Source organism: Odocoileus virginianus, chromosome 9 (genome assembly GCF_023699985.2).
Source record: "Odocoileus virginianus isolate 20LAN1187 ecotype Illinois chromosome 9, Ovbor_1.2, whole genome shotgun sequence".
NCBI lineage: Eukaryota > Metazoa > Chordata > Mammalia > Artiodactyla > Cervidae > Odocoileus > Odocoileus virginianus.
This window is the reverse complement of record NC_069682.1, coordinates 312406-331899: the sequence shown is the minus strand read 5'-3', so window position 1 is coordinate 331899 and position 19494 is coordinate 312406. Positions and strand designations below refer to the sequence as shown.

The 19494-nt window shown below is 42.7% G+C and overlaps 1 protein-coding gene across 2 annotated transcripts in view; it reads right to left on the bottom strand.

Moving 5' to 3' along the window:
• PLCB1 (phospholipase C beta 1) overlaps window positions 1-6255 on the bottom strand; it is an 824470-nt gene extending 818215 nt beyond the window's left edge. For both annotated transcript variants that reach the window (XM_070471868.1, XM_070471869.1), the window contains exon 1: window positions 5772-6255. In XM_070471868.1, the coding sequence (XP_070327969.1) occupies window positions 5772-5870 (99 nt within the window). In that variant the 5' untranslated portion in view covers window positions 5871-6255. The remainder of the gene's footprint in view (window positions 1-5771) is intronic.
• Between the last annotated feature and the right edge of the window lie 13239 nt (window positions 6256-19494).

Sequence of the window (19494 nt, the reverse complement as noted above, 5' to 3'; positions counted from 1 at the left end):
GACCTCTCCCAAATGCTCGGTCCTATACACATACCTCCTACCACCAGAGTCTGATCAGATACAAATGCAAAATGAAAGCAAGGTACATCCTTTCAACGCCGTGACGGAACAAGTTGCCACCGAGGTTAGTTCCTTATCGACTGGCCAAGCTCTGGACAGAAAGGATGTTCAGACTGTATATACCTATCCACCATTATTCATTGTTCAGCTGAGCTATTTAAAATCCTAAAAGATGATGCTGTTAAAGTGCTGCAGTCAATATGCCAGCAAATTTGGAAAATTCAGCAGTGGCCTCAGGACTGGAATGGGTCAGTTTTCATTCCAATCCCAAAGAAGAACAATACCAAAGAATGTTCAAACTACTGCACAATTGCACTCATTTCGCATGCTAGCAAAGTAATGCTCAAATCCTTCAAGTCAGGCTTCAACAGTATATAAGCCAAGAAGTTCCAGATGTACAAGCTGGATTTTTAAAAGGCAGAAGAACCAGAGATCAAATTCCCAACATCCGCTGGATCATAGAAAAAGCAAGAGAATTCTGGAAAAACATCTACTTCTGCTTCACTGACTATGCTAAAGCCTTTGACTGTGTAGATCACAAAAAACTGAGGAAAATTATTTAAGAGATGGGAATACCAGATCACCTTCCCTGCCTCCTGAGAAATCTGCATGCAGGTCAAGAAGCAACAGTTAGAACCGTACATGGAACAACAAACAGGTTCAAAAGGAGTACATCAAGACCATATATTGTCGCCCTGCTTATTCACCTTATTTGCAGAGTATATCGTGTGAAGTGCCAGACTGGATGAATCACAAGTTGGAATAAAGATTGCCAGGAGAAAAATCAACAGCCTCATATATGCAGATGATACCACCCTAATGGCAGAAAGTGAAGAGACACTGAAGAGCCTCTTGATGAAGGTGAAAGAGGGGAGTGGCCTAAAATTCAACATTAAAAAAAAATAAGATCATGGCATCTGGTCCCACCATTTCATGGCAAAAAGACAAGGAAAAAATAGAAACAGTGAAAGACTTTATTTTCTTCGGCTCCAAAATTACTGTGGATGGTGACTGCAGCCATGAAATTAAGACGCTCTTAGAAGAAAAGTTATGACAAACCTAGACAGTGACATTACTTTGCTGACAAAGGTCCATATATTCAAAGCTCTGGTTTTTCCAGTATTCATGTATGGATATGAGAGTTGGACCATAAAGAAAGCTGGGCACTATAAGAACTGATGCTTTCAAATTGTGGTGCTAGAGAAGATTCTTGAGAGTCCCGTGGACATCAAGGAGATCAAACCAGTCCATCCTAAAGGAAATCAGTCCTGAAAATTCATTGGAAGGACTGATGTTGAAGCTGAAACTCTAATACTTTGGCCACCTGATGCAAAGAACTGACTCATTTGAAAAGACCCTAATGCTGGGAAAGACTGAAGGAAGGAGGAGAAGGGGACAACAGAGGATGAGATGGTTGGATGGCATCACCGACTCAACAGATATGAGTTTGAGTAAGCTCTGGGAGTTGGTGGTGGACAAGGAAGCCTGGTGTGCTGCAGTCCATGGGGTCACAAAGAATCAGACACGACTGAGCGACTGAACTGAACTGAATCAACTCATTGGAAGGATTGATGCTGAAGCTGAAGCTCCAATAGTTTGGCCACCTGATGTGAAGAGTCAACTCATTAAAAAAGACCCTGATTGAAGGCAGGAGGAAAAGGGGATGACAGAGGATGAGATGGTTGGATGGCATCACCGACTCAATGGACATGAGTTTGAGCAAGCTCTAGGAGTTGATGATGGACAGGGAAGCCTGGCGTGCTGCAGTCCATGTGGTCGCAAAGAGTCAGACACAACTTAAAGACTGAACAAGAACAGTTGTTCAAAAATGGAAATATTTCCATCTGTCCCTGGAGACACCAGGGACCCCCAGGCCTTCCCATGATTGGGCAAAAGAAAGGTTAATACCTGGCCCTGATGGAAGAGGATATCTCCAGGACCCTGCTCCAGCTCCACCCCTACTTTCTGTCTGCTGTGATTGGTTAATGCCAGTGTCAAAGCTTTTGACTACCACTCTTAGAGTGTCCACAGCCTCACCATGACATTGGTAGGTAGCCAACAGACTATGCATGGCACTGCACCCTCTGGGTGACATCTTCTGTTCTATATGGGAGTCAGGACAGGAGGACTGGTGACTGTGGTGCTTTAGCCACTCAAGGAACAAGAGGGAATCTCTTCACAATTCTAAAGAGCCCCAAATGTATCATTTTCAAATGTACCATTAAACTTTCTAATGGGTTATTGAAAATCTGTTCTGAGTTGCCCATCCTTACTCTTAAAGACCAGAGAAGAGGGTTTACAATTTTTAAGTGAGGTCAGATGTTTGAGGTATTTTAAATTATTTCCAGCATTTACTTTTCCTCATTAGCAGATGGGGCACACCCTTGGGGCAAGGGGGCAGCAGGTATTTCCCAAAGACAGAGCCAAAAGGAAAAACACAGCAGCCTCCACTGCTCAAAGGCAGGAAGTCAGACTAGACAGCCTCTCAAAACACTTCTCTGCTTCCTCTCCTTTTCTAACACTCCCACTAGAAGCAGATGAAAATGCTGAACATGTTTCATTGACTATAAGAAATTCAAAAGAAATGCACGAATGTGAGTTAAGTCAGCCTGGGCATCAGAAACCTTTCCAAAAATATCCCAAAAGATCTAAAAAGATTATCCATGATTATGTTACTGAGGTTGTTCTACCTCCGAGGTAGGCAGAAAGGTAACAGTTGGAAGAATTCTCAAAATGCAAACACAGAGATAAAATGAAATCAACAAACCAGTGGAAATATATGCAAGCCAACAAGATTATGCTCTCTACCATACTTTCCAAGTTTTTTTTTCCCCCCATAAATCTTATCTCAGTGGTTTCAAAGTGTGGTTCCCCAAACCAGTAGCACCAGATCTCAAGATCTGTGAGAAATGATCCTATTCTCAAGATCCTATGAGAAATGCAGATTCCCAGACTCACTTCAGACCTTCTGAATCAGAAATTGAGGGTGGGTCCCAGTGGTCTGAATCTTATAAAGCTACTCAGACGCTTCTTAAGTGTGCTCAAGTGTGAGAAGTGTACTGTCAGCTACCGCCAGCTTTCATATGAAACAGACAAGATATGCAGCACTCTCAGTCTGTGCAAGACACAGCAAAGATTCAGAGAGGTTAAGTGATTAAGCAAAAGTCACACAGCTGACTGGTCAAAGAATCAGAAGGTACATATGGACTGAACAATCTAGTTCTCCATCGTCTTCAACACACAGTCTCACGAGTATGCAATATAATTAACCAGATAATCAAAACTGGTTTGATCCCAGAAGAACAAATATGAACTGGGAAGAGGAAAAGGGTGACATCTAGGGAAGGAAAAAACCATCCTCAGAAAGTCTGGGTTCTCTCACTCCACAGATCACCATGGAGACCAAGAAGACCAAACAAGGAACTCGAATTGCATTCTAGATAACTTGGCTCCTGGGTGCAGCCTGGGTTCTCTCTTTTGAAAAATCTGAGATTCCACTGGCCCTCTCGTCAGTTCCCACATTCCTCCTACAGGGCTGTCCCAGAAACTCACTGTTCAATGCTCAGAGGGAGCCCTTCTCAGCTTCTGCAGGCGGCATTCAACTAGCAGGCTCTCCAACACTCTGCCTGCATCCCTCACTCTCTGCATCACTGGTCCTCTCGAAAACATTTTTTCTCCTTCACCTAGGCTATACGGTCTATAACAGCAGAAGGGCTACTGCTTTCGGAATCACACCAGGCTCCAGTCCAGGGCCTGGCATTAGTAGGTAAGAAAGAAATATATGTGACATAAATGTACATAATAAAATTTATCTACCTGGATGTATCAAAATGTGTTTCTAGGGAAGACTGTCAGTTCCAGTGACACTCATATGTTTTTCCAAACAAGACATTCTGGATCATTATTTCAAAAGCAATTTAAAATCATGGCTATGAATAAATCCAGAGCTTATACTGGAATATCCTTCCTTATCCTGCAAAGTGTCTCTCTCTCTTTTCCTTCTACTCTTCATTCTTTTTCTCAGTAAACCCATCATCACATCAGCTCTCTAAGGATCTCAAGAAAGGCAAGACTGTTTTATTTGTTGTTGAACTACATTGTCTTTGTTTCTCCTTGACACAAATAAAGCCTTTCATCTGTGTCTGAACTTATTGTTTAGATTCTACTATACTTCATTTACGCAAAACATTCAGTCATTAGACTAGGACAGAGGAGAAAGGTGTAAAGTCCATAGTAAAAGGATGCCTACAGCATTTAATAATTGGTATGAGCTTTCAGGAAAGCTGTGGACTCAGCCTCTAAGTTCCATTGGCACTTCCAAATGGATAAAATAGAGACACAGACCCACTCTGCTAAATAATTGGATTCGCTACCTGGAATATTTAAATTGTTTTCAGACACTGGAAAATGTCTTAAGGAGATTAAAAAAAAAAATACCCTGGAGAATAACAGACTATAATTTACTAGGTGGAAAATCTTTTCAACAAGAAAAGATTCTCCTATAATTTCTCCTGTTTAAGAGATGCCTTATTCATTTGGACCTAACTATCCTTAGATCCTTGGGATTCCCTGGTACTCAGACGGTAAAGCATCCGCCCGCAATGCGGGAGACTTGGGTTCGATCCCTCGGTCGGGAAGATCCCCTGGAGAAGGAAATGGCAACCCACTCCAGTACTCTTGCCTGGAAAATTACATGGACAGAGGAGCCTTGTACGCCACATTCCACGGGGTCACAAAGAATCGGACACAACTGAGCGACTTCACTTCTTCTTCTATCCTTAGATCCAGAGGCTCAAGGATCTAAGGACTGACACTTTGAATGACACCCAAGATATAAATTCACAACTTATTGTCCTCCACCTGAAGATCCCCATGTATACAACAGAATTATTAATTTAAATGTTTGAAAGCAAAGGGAGAATTCACTTTAAGTCCCAGGGTCCAGGGGCACTGGAGATCCGGGGCTGGGCTTTTGCCCGTCCTGGCCAAAGATGAAGGTAAATCGAAGGAATGTCTCGTGTTCTACGTCTATTTCGAACCGAAGACTCAGCCAGCTCAGTTCTCAGAAACTCTCCTTCCCAGCCTGCAGGCCCACGGCGCCCCTGCTGACCCCTCGGTGACCCCTGTGCCCTACCCTCCTGGTGCGTCCTCCCGGCCCTTCTCGGGGCCCTTCTCTGCGGAGACCAGAGCTGAAGTTTGGCATCACCGGCCACCTGTCGGCTGGGCCGCCGTGTCCTCTTGCCTCTGCCGCGTGGGCACCCAGAAAAGCGCTAAGAGCAACCACTCAACACTTCAGACTCCGGGGCAGCTCCTTCTTGAAAGGGGCCAAAGGAGGTGCCTGTTGTGGGGGGGGGGGGGGGGGTGCATCTGCCGGCGGAGAAGGGCGCTACTTGTCCACATCCCAACGATTTCCAGCGGGTGCCAACTTCACCCTCCCCACTTTGCAAACTCTCAGGACCCGTCACCCGGCAACGCCGGCCCCTCCTGCGCTTCTGCTCCACTGGCCCCAAGATCCCAAACCCTCAGGGGGTGCTGGTCAGACCCAGCCCGGACGCCCACTGCCGACCCGAGGGCCCAGGAGCGGGTGCCCAGCGCCGCCGTCGCGCGCCCCAAGGCCCCGCGCCCGCCAGGGCGCCCGTTGCGTAACTCGCCCCCGCCCCGCCCCCGCGAGCCGCCCGCCGCCCGCGCCCCCGCCGGCCGCCCCCACTTACATCCTCCCACTTGACGAATTTGATGCCCTTCTTGAGGCTGTCGGACACGCACACGGGCTTGAGTTGCAGCGCGTGCACTCCAGGCTGAGCCCCGGCCATCAGGGCTCATCGGGGCTCCGGGCGACCCGGGCGCGCGCGGCAGGGACGGGGCGCGGGGCGCAGGCTCCTGCCCGGCTCCGGGGGCGCTCGCCTCCGCTCCGCGCCGGTTTCCCCGGCCTCCCGGCCTCCGCACCGCCTCCCGCGAGACTCAGCAGCCCGGGAGCGCGGGGGCGAGGCGCCCGGCCATGCCCGGGCGGGACGTGGGATGTGGAGCCTCGGAGGGCGGAGAGCCGCCGAGCGGTAGCCCGGGCTGCCAGCCGCCACCGGGTACGGCTCCTGGGCCCCCGCCGCTCCCGACGCCGCGCTCAGCACATCCTGCAGACTCGGAGGGAGCGCGCGAGTGACACACGCCCGGCGCCCCCCCGCCCGGCTCCTTCCCCTGCCGCCTCCCGCCCCCCTTCCCCGCCGCCGCGCTCGCTCCGTCCCTCCTTCCCCCGGCGGCTTCCAGCCCAACTTTGCGCGCTGGGTCAGGCGTCGGGAAGCGGGGACGCAGCGGCACCTCCCGGCGCCCGGGCCCCACTGCAGCCGACGCCTGCGCCGCCGCCCTCTGAGCATGCCCGGTGCCGGTGGCGCGGTGCCCGCGCTGCCGGAGGTCAGGGGGCCCGGGTTCCCGGGGGCTGGCTGAGGAGCGGGCGCCAGAGGCCGGGGTGTCTCTGGGTCCAAACGGGGTGGAAAATAGAACCGTGGGGAGAGAGCGGAGAGACAACCCACAGCGTTCCTCTTGAGCTGGAGCTCTCCAGCGCTGGCCACACACCAGCTGTTTGAAAAGACAATTATTATTTATTAGTAAAGAAGGGAGCAGTTGAGAGGCTTGGAGTGAGAGCTCTTTGGGGAAAGCTCGCTGCGCCTGCGAGTTTGCAGCGCCCTAGTCTTCAAGCCCCGGCATCCGGTGTTGTGCTTCTGAGAAAGCAAGCCCCTTCTAAGAGAAACAGTGCTTTTATGTCCCTGGATGACAGAAGGCCCCCGAGTGAGTGTGTGTGGGGGGGTGTGTGTGTGTGAGAGAGAGAGAGAGAGAGACAGCGGAGGAAAGAGGAGTGTTTTACAGTTAGAAACTTGCTCATTTAGGAACACAGGGGTAAAGATGCCTTTTGCACTCATTTAACAAACATTGCTTATTTCTTTTAAAACAAAAAAAGAGATACCCCCTTCAGAACAGATCAAATTTAGAAGACATGTAATGCCAATGGTTGAGACGGTAAGGAGCAACTGGAGATTTCATCCACTGCTGCAGAGAATATAAAATGATAAATCCACTTGGAAAAACAATTCTTATGAAGTTAAACATTTACTTATCACAAAACCCAGAAGTTCCACTTCTAGGCATTTGCCCATGATAAATGAAAATCTATCTTCACACAGACTTGTTCAGTAATGCTCATAGCTAGCTTTCTTCATCATACCCTAGAACTGGAAATCACAAATGTCAGTCAACAAGTAAATGGATAAACAAAATGTGGTATGTCCAACTATGGAATAATATTCAGTAACTAAAAAAAAAAGGAATGGGCATACAACCACACAGACAAATCACACCGACTCTAAGCCTAGTGAGAGAAGCTGGGCACAATAGTCTACATACAGTACAGTTCTATTTGACGGATTCCAAAACAGGTACTCTCTCTGTATTGACACAGAGAGGCTGCCTGTAGCCAGGAGTGGGCAGAGATTGACAGGGAAGGGAAACCAGGGGGCTTGTGAGAGTGATGGAAATGTTCCATGTCATGTGTGTACACAAAACAGAATTGTAGAACTGTACACCTAAAATGAGTACTTTTTATTGTAAGTAAGTTTTATCTCAATAAAGATAATTTTAAAAAACAAGAAACAGAATATGAACAAAGAAGGACAGAAACAGTCTTTTCTCTTAAGTGTTTATTCTTTCTTCCTCTGCCCCTGAGGCTTCCAAGGCCCGGTATTTACAAACTCAGTCAAAATATTACCCAAAATATGATGGGGAAATTTGCTATTAAATATATCAATGCATTCAAAAACTATGTATTGATTAGCAGCTGTATGCTAGATGCTCTGATAATCACCAAGGATAACCTGGTGAAGGAGCGTCCTGACTGCTGCTCTTCTTTTGGGGGTTTTGGCTGATCTGTGGAAGCCACTTGCTACAAAGAATGTAGCAAGTCTGCCTTGTTTCATTTTGATCATGTGTCCCTAAACTGAAAGCTGAATGCACTGTCCAAAGACCCTCTATCAGCGGCCTTGGCTTGCTATCTGCAGAAAAACCCCATCAGATTCTCACATTGCTCCTCTCTGCTCTAGAAAACAGCAACACAACTCCACTCGCAGCATTCCTGCCCTTCTCAGTTGTACTTATAACTCGTCCTACCAGGCTTGTTCTCTCTTTTCTGTGTGTTATTCCTCCACTGACTCCCACAATCTCTCAGTTATCTACTGAAAAGATTAGTGATCTATTAGGCTTTACACCAGAGTGACACAGGAAGGTAAGACAGATCAGAAATAGGCCCTCTAGGAGAGGAGTTTGGAGGATTAGAAATAGACTCTAGGCTAAGTGAGAAGATAGACTCAGCCTCTTCGTGGTGGCTGATTACATCATTTCTCTGTGTTCCGTGTCCCTCTCTATATCCACACATTTTGTCATGTGACCTTATGGTGACCTGTGTTTTCACGCCACTGATATCAGCCAATGAGATGTTAGAAGACATGACCTAAGAAAAGTTTTGAAATATCCTCGTGAGGATGGGCTGAAGTGTACTTGTCCTCTTGGGTTTCTGATTATTGCCATGAGATAGATGTGTCTCAAGGAGCCATATGGGGCAGGTGTAGGCCCGGCCTACAGCCTGGAGGCCAATCCAGCAGAACTCGTCTTAGGTCTGCCAGAACCCAGCCGCTGCAGACTTGTGAGCATGACAGCATGTGCTCACTGTTGAGTCTGCCGAGCTGGCCAGGGACTAGGGGGTCACTTGCTGTGCACCATTACTGTGGAGGTAGCTGGTTGAGTCATTCAGCTCGTATTCCTGATCTTTCCCAACTATCATTTGTTGCTGTGAATGTAAGGAGAGTAAAGCTGTAGAATTCTGAACTGTGTTTGGTTTCAAGACAGACATGGACTGTGGGAGCTTCTGCCAGCAGAAGGATGTAGTTTGATCCAGGAGAGCTGTGGGATAATCTTCTTCAACATGCAAGATGAGGCTTGAGGCAACTTGTTTTGACTCCCGCATTTTCCACTCCTCTGGTCAAGATACAAGACAGAAGTAGTTCTAAAGGTGGGGATTTTTGCCATGCAAAAGGTTCGGCAAGAACATCCAAAACTGTGTGAGCCAGGCCTGTGATCCATCAAGTTCAGTGCTCTGTTCTGTTTTTAAAACAAGAGAAAGGTCTGTTTTATGTGAGAGCACAGAATTGCCCTCGGGAATGTTCGCCTTGGGGAGTTGGCAAAGCTAACCATTATTGAGCATTCTCCATATGCGAGGGTGCTGGGCTAAGCACTTCCCAGATGCTCAACAGCGTAACACTCGTTGTGAAACAGCAGCCTCCCACCCTCTTTCCCGTGGTAAGCAAGTCGTGATTTGGTCAGGTAGCAACGTGTTCAGGGGAGGGGGCTCCTTCTCTTCCCCGGAAATGAACTCTGAAGGTCTGTTGGTCTAAACCAGTTACAGAATCACATTTCTCCTTCTCTATGATTGCTTTAGAAGGGCATTAGGAGACCCTGGTATGCCCAGTGGATTAAGAGAGATAGAATGTGTTCCTCTCCCTGACTCTGTCTCCATCACCCTGTAAAGAGGACAGCCAACTAGAAACAGGCAAACAGCCTGATCAGTCCTTCATGAGACTGTTAACCCTTTCAACATCTCTAGAATTCCTGATAAATGAGGCAATAAGGGTTTTTATTGCTTAAGCCTGGGACAATTTTATTGTTATAAAATTGAGACTTGAAGTGAACTGACCTGCTTAAGGTTACCCAACTTGGAATCAGGTTTGAGACCTATGATATCTCACTTGAGAACTTAACTCTTAACCGCCGTGCTAGGCACCTCTAGAACTAACAACTCAGATCTGAGTAGTTTTCCCCTATTAAACTGCTATGTAATGTAAATCATCCCAATTCGTCTAGAAAACTAGTGTGTAGCCCAGTCTCTCAGCAGTTCATCACTAACTCAAGGCATGCCTCTGTGGGAAGGAAGGGTGTTTTGATTTGAACAGACATACTTTCTAAGAGCCAGCTCTACCAATGACTAGCTGTGTGACAATGGGAAAGTATCTTCCGCCTTCTGAAATACAGAAGCCTTACTATTAATAGTAATTAATAATGGTGATGAAAGCCTACTATGTGCCAGGAACTCTTCTAAAGTTTTACAGTTTTAATGCATTAATCTTCACATTAACCCCAGGAACCGGGTTATCATTATCATCTCCATTTTATAGTAGAGAAAATTGAGTCAGAGAAGGGTTAAATACATGTACAAGATTTTTGCAGCTAGTGAGTGGAAGAACCAAAAATAAATCCCAGGTGACTTGGCCCTGGAGGAGACACATTTAAATACCACACTATGCTACCTTGAAGAGTTATTGTGAGTATCAAATGAAATCATGTATGCTAGTCTCTGTCACACAGTGCTAATCAATAATATTTAATGCATTTATAATTATTCTAAAATTGTGCTATATTGCCTTTATGTGCCCTAGAATAACTTTTTATGAGCATTATTCAAACACAGCATCCTAATTCTGTGGTCTGTGATTTAGTCAAATTCTTTCTCCCTGAACTGATTCTGTAAACTTTAATCACATCCATTTTCATCTCTAACCTTCTAGAATTCAAAAATTCTTTTCCATTACCAATAAATGAGTTCTAATTGCATCCAAATCAGGATTCCTCTCAGTTCAGTTCAGTTGCTAAGTCATGTCTGACTCTTTGAGACCCCATGGACTGCAGCTTGCCAGGCTTCCCTGTCCATCACCAGCTCCCAGAGCTTGCTCAAAGTCATGTCCATCGAGTCGGTGATGCCATCCAACCATTTCATCCTCTGTCGTCTCCTTCTCCTCCTGCCTTCAATCTTTCCCAGCATCAAAGTCTTTTCCAATGAGTCAGTTCTGCATTAGATTCCTCTATCTTTTTGGAAATAATTCAGAGATATGGAGGGAAAAGTGGCCAGAACCAGCTTTCTCATAATCCAGGTTACATTAAATGGTCTTTGGCACATAGAGCCTTCCACCTGTGCTGCTCCGCACCCTTCCCTGGCCTGACTGTCTGGAATGAAGACGACCCTCACAGTGACCTTGAGGCCCATATGTTGAAGAAACAGTCGGCCTGGGTCCCTGCAGGACCGCAGGACGAAGGCCACGCGGCCACTTGCACAGTGCAATTCTGTAAACAAGAGCTAAACTTTTAGAGTGCTCAAGCGAAGAAGTAGGGCCTGGTGCACTGGGAAGACCCAGAGGGATCGGGTGGAGAGGGAGGTGGGAGGGGGGACCGGGATGGGGAATACATGTAAATCCACGGCTAATTCATTTCAATGTATGACAAAAACCACTGCAATGATGTAAAGTAATTAGCCTCCAACTAATAAAAATAAATGGAAAAAAAAAAAGAAAACCAAAAAAAAAAAAAGAAGTAAATGTCATTCCATCAGTATTACCATTATTAAATTTCACATCAATATGAGATGAAATTTGTACATCTTAGATGGTAAGTAAGAATCAGCATTGTCATGAAATTGCCAAGCTCTGACTCAGTGAGTTCTATTATCGAGTAAAACCCTAAGAGGGGGCAAGGACTCAAAAAAAAAGACAACTTAAAATTATCACCAGTGCCTGGAGAAAAGCTGTGCTTCTCCTTCCCCTGGGGCTCTCGCTTGAACCCTTTCTTAACAGCACAATGCATTTTGTCTAAATTCTATCACACAGAAGAAAAAAAGCTTTCAGATTGCTTTAGTTATGTTACAAAAATGGTAGACTTTTTTTTCCTTCTTGAAAAACAAGAAAAATGACCTGATACTCATTTACACTCTATTTTATCCTTCATTTAAAGTAAAAGCTTTCACTGAAATCTGTCTGATCATCTTAAACAGCATTTTGGGGGAAAAAAATTAGAAGCACAGATCCAAAAATGTCTAAAGAGAGACAGTCTAAGAATTCAATTTCACAGAAGATGCAGGTGTTAGGGTACATGGCCCACGGAAGCAATGCCTCAGGTCAGGAAGCATCAAAGAAGGAGCACTGCACCTCACCTGCTTCTCTCTTGCCATCTCCAGAGCCCCCAGTAGAGTGGTGAGACAGCCAGGTCAAGATATAATCTTCACGAATCATTTTATCTTCTCTGTTCTATAAAGTAATGTCAGAACCCCCCAATCCTCTCTTACTTCAAATATCAACATAACCACCAATCTTTAGGTCCCTAGGGATATCTCACCAGAATTTAAAGGAAATTTGTTACTTTTGAGTTTTTTAATATATGAATGAATGAATTCACATTAAAAAAAATATTTTGGCCTACTGACTAGTTTCAGATAATAAGTCTTCACCTAATTAAACTCAAGTTAAATTCTCTAATTTTGAGCCTCTTCTTCTTATGGAAAGATTTCAATCACCATTTACTGGTACACTGACATACATAAAATATGGATAACCATCTTTTTGTATTTTCGCAGTCTTTTAACAAACAAGAACATAACTTTGGTTCCCATCTGCACTTCTCTTTTCTGGCATTCTTTCATTTCACTATGGTTGCTCCAACTTAGGGGTCTAAGAGCAACCTTCTCCATTATAATCAATCAATCAATTATGTAAAACATACAAAAGCAGTGGGGTAAGATGCTCCTCATGGAGTCTCTGTTAGAGAGAGTCTGGTTGCCTATCCAGTATCCATTCTCCTAGATATCAAAAGCAGTAGCATTCTTTTGGCTCCAAACTTCAAAAGTTTCCAGCGGGGGTGGGGGGGGCTGGGGTGTTGGGGGTTAGGATTTGAAACCAGAGGTCAGGAAGAGACCATAGAAAGAGGTCAGATTGATAGGTGGCAGGTTAAAAAGCAAGGGAACCTACTGGATTGTCCAAAATTTCATTTGATTTCAAGTAATAGACATTTTTTTTACCAAGAACTTTATTGAACAACGTATTCACTAACCAAACAAAGTTGTTGTCCAATCCAACATATACCTGGTTTGTCTCCAGCACTGGAAGAAGGGTGGCCTTCCCCACCGGCCCACCAGAATCATAAACTTTATACTTAATGTTGTTCAGTCATATGGCCCATCCAGACGGTCTCAACAACTCAGTCCTTCTGGGGCTGCCTTCTTGACAACTGCTCCTGCTGCGAAACATTGGGCAGAATATACATTTCAGGGACAGAGGACAGGACAGGTAGGCTCCTGTTGCTCAGATTTGGCTCGTGGGTAAACAGGTCACGTCTTCTTGATGACCTCCTGCAACAGACCCCTATCCAGTCGGGGATGGGCTTTGTCACCTGCCTTCCTTTCTGCTTCTTGGTGCGTTGAATGCCTCCTTGAGGGCTGAACGGGTAGCCATGAGGTGGCCTTGAGAATGGAAGTCAGAAGCTAGACAGGTAGATCAAAAAGATAAACGTCCTTGGGTCTTCCAGCAATCACATCACCGAGACCACCAAGATATTAACTCAGAAAAAAAAAAACTTCTATCTTGTTTAAATCCCTACAATTTGGGGGTAGGGGCATGGGTTTCCACCTATGCAGCCACAACCAGCCCTGACTGATACAGAAGAAAACATGTACACTCTAGTGGCTTCTGATGCTGTAGTTTTGTTCCTTATCAGTTCTCTAAATGACTTTCAGTGCTCTGTGCCAGCAGGTTATGAAAAATATCTTTTGTTTTTTCATTCCTTTCCTCGGGGTTTCTGTTCCTGAAGAAATTGCTGGTTTTGTCATTCCACCAATTCAGGATGAGGGTAGAAACACTGGTTTTCGTGGAAAAGAATTATACTCAAAGAATTTTTGAGGTTAAATAATAAGAGAGATGGCATAGTGATGCATTTTATTAAAAATAAGTCCCAATGCTATTATAGCAGCTACATAATTAGAGATGAATGTCGCCATGTATGTCAATCTATGATGATTTACAGAGACTGTGACTTGTGCCTTTTCTAACTTGCATACCATCTTTTACTTTAATGCTGACATTATAATATGCTAGAGAACTGACAGGGCTTCCTAGGTGGCTCAGCAGTAAAGAATCTACCTCAATGCAGGAGACACAGGAAACACAGGTTCGATCCCTGGGTTGGAAAGATCCCCTGGAGAAGGGCATAACAATCCACTCCAGTATTCTTGCCTGGAAAATTCCATGGACAGAGTAGCCTGGCAGACTACAGCCCACAGGGTTGCAAAGAGTTGGATGCGACTGAGCACACATACAGTGAATTGACAGAATAAGGGTTTCATTCTTTATCATACTAAATAGCATGACTGAAAGGAAAGAAATACATTTCAGCTTCCATCTAATTTTAAAGACATAAATAAATAAATAATCCCACATCTTTGTCGATCCAGCTTTGTAATGCCAAACTGAATCATAGATTAAGAATAATGTTGAGCTGAAATTTTGTATTCACAAAATGAGTACCAGGTTAGCACTTTAAGGCAGATAAAAAATTGAGTCAAATTGTACATGTATTTATTGGGTAAATATAGATATTTTATGAACATATATGCATTTCCCTAATATAGATTACCTCCACTGGTACGCATTAAATAGTAGATTCCCTTATACAAATATGTAGGAAGAGCAGAGAACAGCTAAGCCAAGGAACCGATGGCAGTGACTATGTCACAAATTTTAAAAGAAAAATAACTGAGAGAATGTTTGACTTAAAATTCTAGTTAAAAAATTCAGATTATAAATTTGAAGATGCAAAACACCCCCTTTACTTGACTACAGAGAAAAAAAATGAAAATGCCCTAAAAAGAAGTAGTCACTTTTGTTTGGGGAAACAGTTAAAAAGAAAAATTAGCTTGTAAATAGACAATGGAGGGAACTGCCCCCTTTCACTTAAAATGTGTATTTTGTTATTTGAACTACGTTGTTGCCACTGCACCTTCCAAAGGATGAAACAATGTAAGATTTGCAATCACCCTGTATTCTAATTCTAATCTTACCAACGGAAGATAGTAATATTCTCTCCTGTCACCTATTCAAATTAATTCATTAGGAAGTCTACTCTTTATTAGGAAGACTAGTCTTTAGTTGTATGGCAGGATTGATGGGCAAGTATTTAAGGTCAGAGAGTAAATATTTTAGGCTTTGTGGGTCACATGATCTTATCACTATTCAACTCCATCCCTGTAGACTGAAAATAGCTATAGACAGTATGTACATAAAAGGGTGTGTCTGTGTTCCAATAAAACTTTATTTACAAAACAGGTAGCAGGCTGGATTTGGCCCATAGGCTGTAGTCTGCAAACTCCTGTTCTATAGGAAGAAAAATATTCAAGACTTCTTGAACCTTTCCCTGAAAGTAATTGAACATTTATTGCATCATAAATGTCCCATTTATTTCTCTGTGGCATGGAATATGTAGCTCCAGTAAATTCTACTAGTAAACTATAAAGAAGTAAGCCCATATAATATAGCAGATCAAAACCAAAATATATTCTATACATGAAGACAAGGAACTGTCTGAATTAGGTGAATATAAGTGAATATAAAATGTGACCCATAACAACCCCTACCAACAAAAACAGACTGGCAATAGCAAAACCTGAAATAATGAAAATCTAAGGAAATCATCTTGCAAAATTGTGTTTCCCATAAAATAATGTTTGGTATATCTAAGTGGTGACTATTCAGATTAACCCTTCTTGCAAATATGTGAGAAATTCAGTTGTTAAAATAGCACTTCTCAGTGTTATTTGAATAAATGAAATATAAAACTGCACCCAGCATATAGATACAGAGTTCAGTTCTCACTAAATATGGCTAACATATGCTCTCTGGGGTTTCTCTTCAACTCCATACTTATCCAAGGATAGCACAAGTCTCTCAAAAGATGTAAACTGAGTTCCTACTGTGTGGTAGGTAATCTATTAAACTCTTAAACTCTATACTTATTTTTCTCTCTTTTATGCCAACATAGGAAGCTTAGCTATCTAGTCAATGAGAATCTTATGATATCATATAGCACCTAACTATTCAATTTGTATTCTACAGACCAGCGACAGCCTTGGGGCACTTTTTAGAAATACAAAATCTTGGGCCCCACCTCAGACCACTGTATCATGGTGTGCTTTTATCCACAAGCCCAAGGGATTGGTCTGCATGCGGGACATGTAAAGTGCCTCTGTAGTGTATCGGTGTCAGAGGCAAGCGATTGTCCAGTATCCTGGAGTCCTGATTCCAACTTCCTAAGTAACCAGTTTCTTCCCAAAGAATATCTTGGTATTGAGGAGAATCTATTTTATTACACATAAAATACTGAATAATTGTAGTGCCTTCCAGGCATACATCTTTAGCCTCACTTCCTGAGATATGTGTTCTTTTACAGAATAGTTGAAGTCAACTTCATATAATGTCACACTTTAAACTTTGATGGACTGTTAAAGTTGAGCAACATATCCATGTTGACTCCACACTCCATGGGCAACATACCAACTGGCTAGTTGCAGATGTTAGGATATGTTTAATGGTGCTATTGTGGAAAACTAAGGTTGCACCACATGAGAAAGCTAACATGCTGCTTAATTTCTATACTCAGAGAATTATTTGTCTTGATGCAATCTCTCTTTTTCATCCCTGAGCATTGGGAGTATTGATTTGTTTCTGAGAGTAAAATAACCCGTGCTACTCCAAAAAATGCACTACGTGCTAATAGTTGATACTTGAATTTTTAAATATTGAGATTTTCTGTTTACATAATGATTTGTCTCCTTTGTATGCATTTAATTTCTGATCCCTCATATAAGCAAAGACATATAAATTTTGGATGAGATCAATTATTATCTTGTTTCATTTTTGGAAGCATTTTTGAAATAATAAAATATGTTCTATATTTGCATAATTTGCATGTTCTATATTTGTTATTCCAGAGAAAGGGCAGAAGAAGGTTGGTCACTGCTTCTTGTGGACTAGCCTTAGCTAAAAAGTTGCTTGGCAGGTTTGGGTTCTCAAGAGTGTGAGATTAAATCTACAGATAAAAGTTAGACAAAGAACTGTAGTACTCACACACCGGGGGAATAATGTTTCATGACTAGAAAATATTAGTAATTGCTTGGTGATAGTGATGAATATCTGTGTGTGTGTGTGTGTGAGAGAGAGAGAGAGAGAGTGTTCATGTTTAAAAACTCTCAAAAACCTGCTTATTTGGGGAAATATTTGTCTTCATTTTCCAATAAAAACAATGTCATGGATACAAAAACAATGTCATGGATACATTGCTTTTATTTAGATTTTATGTTCATCGAATTATACAGACTCTGTTTTTAAGTGCAAAATGAATTTACAAAGCTTCTCATAGGTGCAACTTCCTGTCCCAAGCCCACTCAATTTCCCTCTCTTCAAATATAAGTACTTTTAATCATGTCATCTGATTCTTTTGACAGTTAGCTGCGTATCATTGAACAATACATTTTGATCATGACTGATTCACTCTGTCCCCTATCTGTTGACTTCTCAATATGGAAGATAAGGAATTTGCTTTTTATCATCATCCTTTCCTTGTCTTTCCTCTGCCCTCATTATCCCACTATAAATGTAGGTATATCTTAACTTTGGTTAGCTTTATATTTCATATTTATGTTGTCAATACTAATCATACATATGTGTGTGTATATATATGCATATATGTATATTATAATCATAGCTGAGTCAAGCAACTGTCATAATTACTTTTCATTTCCTGTACAATATTATTTTCCCTATACCTTGTTTTATCATTTGGTCAGATTGTTTTTTTACTTATTGCTAATTCCATATAGTTACAGGCTCAGTTGCTGACATCTCATGACATGTGGAAACATATTGATAGTCTCTCAATCTTTTTCGTGAAGATGTCTTCCCTGGCACTTCTGACCCTCTCCAATCTGAATCCTCTGTCCAGATCTTTGTTCCACTATTTTCTAAGGCTTTTTCTTCAGAAGATTGAGAGTGGATTACCTTTGCTTTGTTACTGTTCTGGAACTTCCAATTCTTTTCTTCCTCGTTTTTGCTTAACCCTTTGGTTTCAAGTATTTTATCTTCATGCACTTCCTGAGAAAGTATGGAAGAGAGATATATTATTTGGGACCTGATATATATAAACATATTGATGTTTTCATTCCACCCTTCAAACTTAATTGAAGTTCAGCCAAACTATTTTGGCTGAACAGAAAATTCTAATTTAGAAATTATTTCCTCTCAGAATTTGGAAGGCTTTGTCTTTTAGCTTCCAGCATTAAAAGCTAGTTCTCTTTTTCGATTTTCCTTATGAATAATTTTTTTTTCTTTCTTAAAATTTGTTGGACTTTCTCTCTGCCCTCAATGTTCTGAATTTACAGGAATTTTGGACTTTGGTTTGGGTTATTTTTACTCACTACACTGGGCATCCATTGAGTTCTTTCAATTTAAAAACCGGTGTTGTAATTCTGAGAAATGGTCTAAATTTTTTTATTTATTACTTCCACATCTCAATTCCTCTGCTTCACCTCCTGTCTTGAACATTGGACTTTCTGGGTTGCTTGTGTAATTTTCTTATCTTTTTCTCTGCCTGCTTTATCTTTCTGGTTTACATTCTGTGGTATTTTCTAACTTTACCTTTCTTCTCTCTTCTGCTTCAATTTTCCTCTTGCTATCATGTTGTGACTTTTAAGGAGCTCTTTTTTTGTTCTCTGAATAATCATTTTTATAGCATCTTGGTTTCATTTCCAATTCCCTCCAGGATATTAACTGACTTTTTATTTTTTAAGTCTTCTGATGGCTGGTCTTTGTTCCTGCCTGGTTATTTCTCCTGCTTGCTTTGTGTCTATCTTTCATAACAGAAACTTCCCACAAACATCTGGTGATTTCTGGCTGCTGGTCTATTTAAAGGAGTAGAGCAAAAAGTGGAAGCAGTGACAGATTTTATTTTCTTGGGCTCCAAAGTCACTGTGGATGGTGACTGCAGCCATGAAGCTGAAAGACGCTTGCTCCTTGGAAAGAAAGCTATGACAAACCTAGACAGTGTATTAAAAAGCAGAGGCATCACTTTTCCAACAAAGGTCCATATAGTCAAACCGATGGTTTTTTTCAGTAGTGGTGAATGGATGTGAGAGTTGAACCATAAAAGTAGGCTGAACAACAAAGAATTTATGCTTTTGAATTGTGGTGCTGGAAAAGACTCTTGAGAGTCCTTTGAACTGCAAGGAGATCAGACCAGTCATTCTAAAGAAAGTCAACCCTGAATATTCATTGGAAGGGCTGATGCTGAAGCTCTAGCACTTTGGCCACCTGATGCCGACTGATTGAAAAAGACCCTGATGCTGAGAAAGATTGAAGGCAGGAGGAGGAAGGGGGCAACAGAGGGTGAGATGGTTGAATGGCCTTACTGACCCAATGGACATGAGTTTGAGCAAACTCTGGGATACAGTGGAGGATGGAGGAGCCTGGCTTACTGCAGTTCATGGAATCACAAAGAATCTGACATGACTTAGCAACTGAACAACAACAGCAGCAGCAA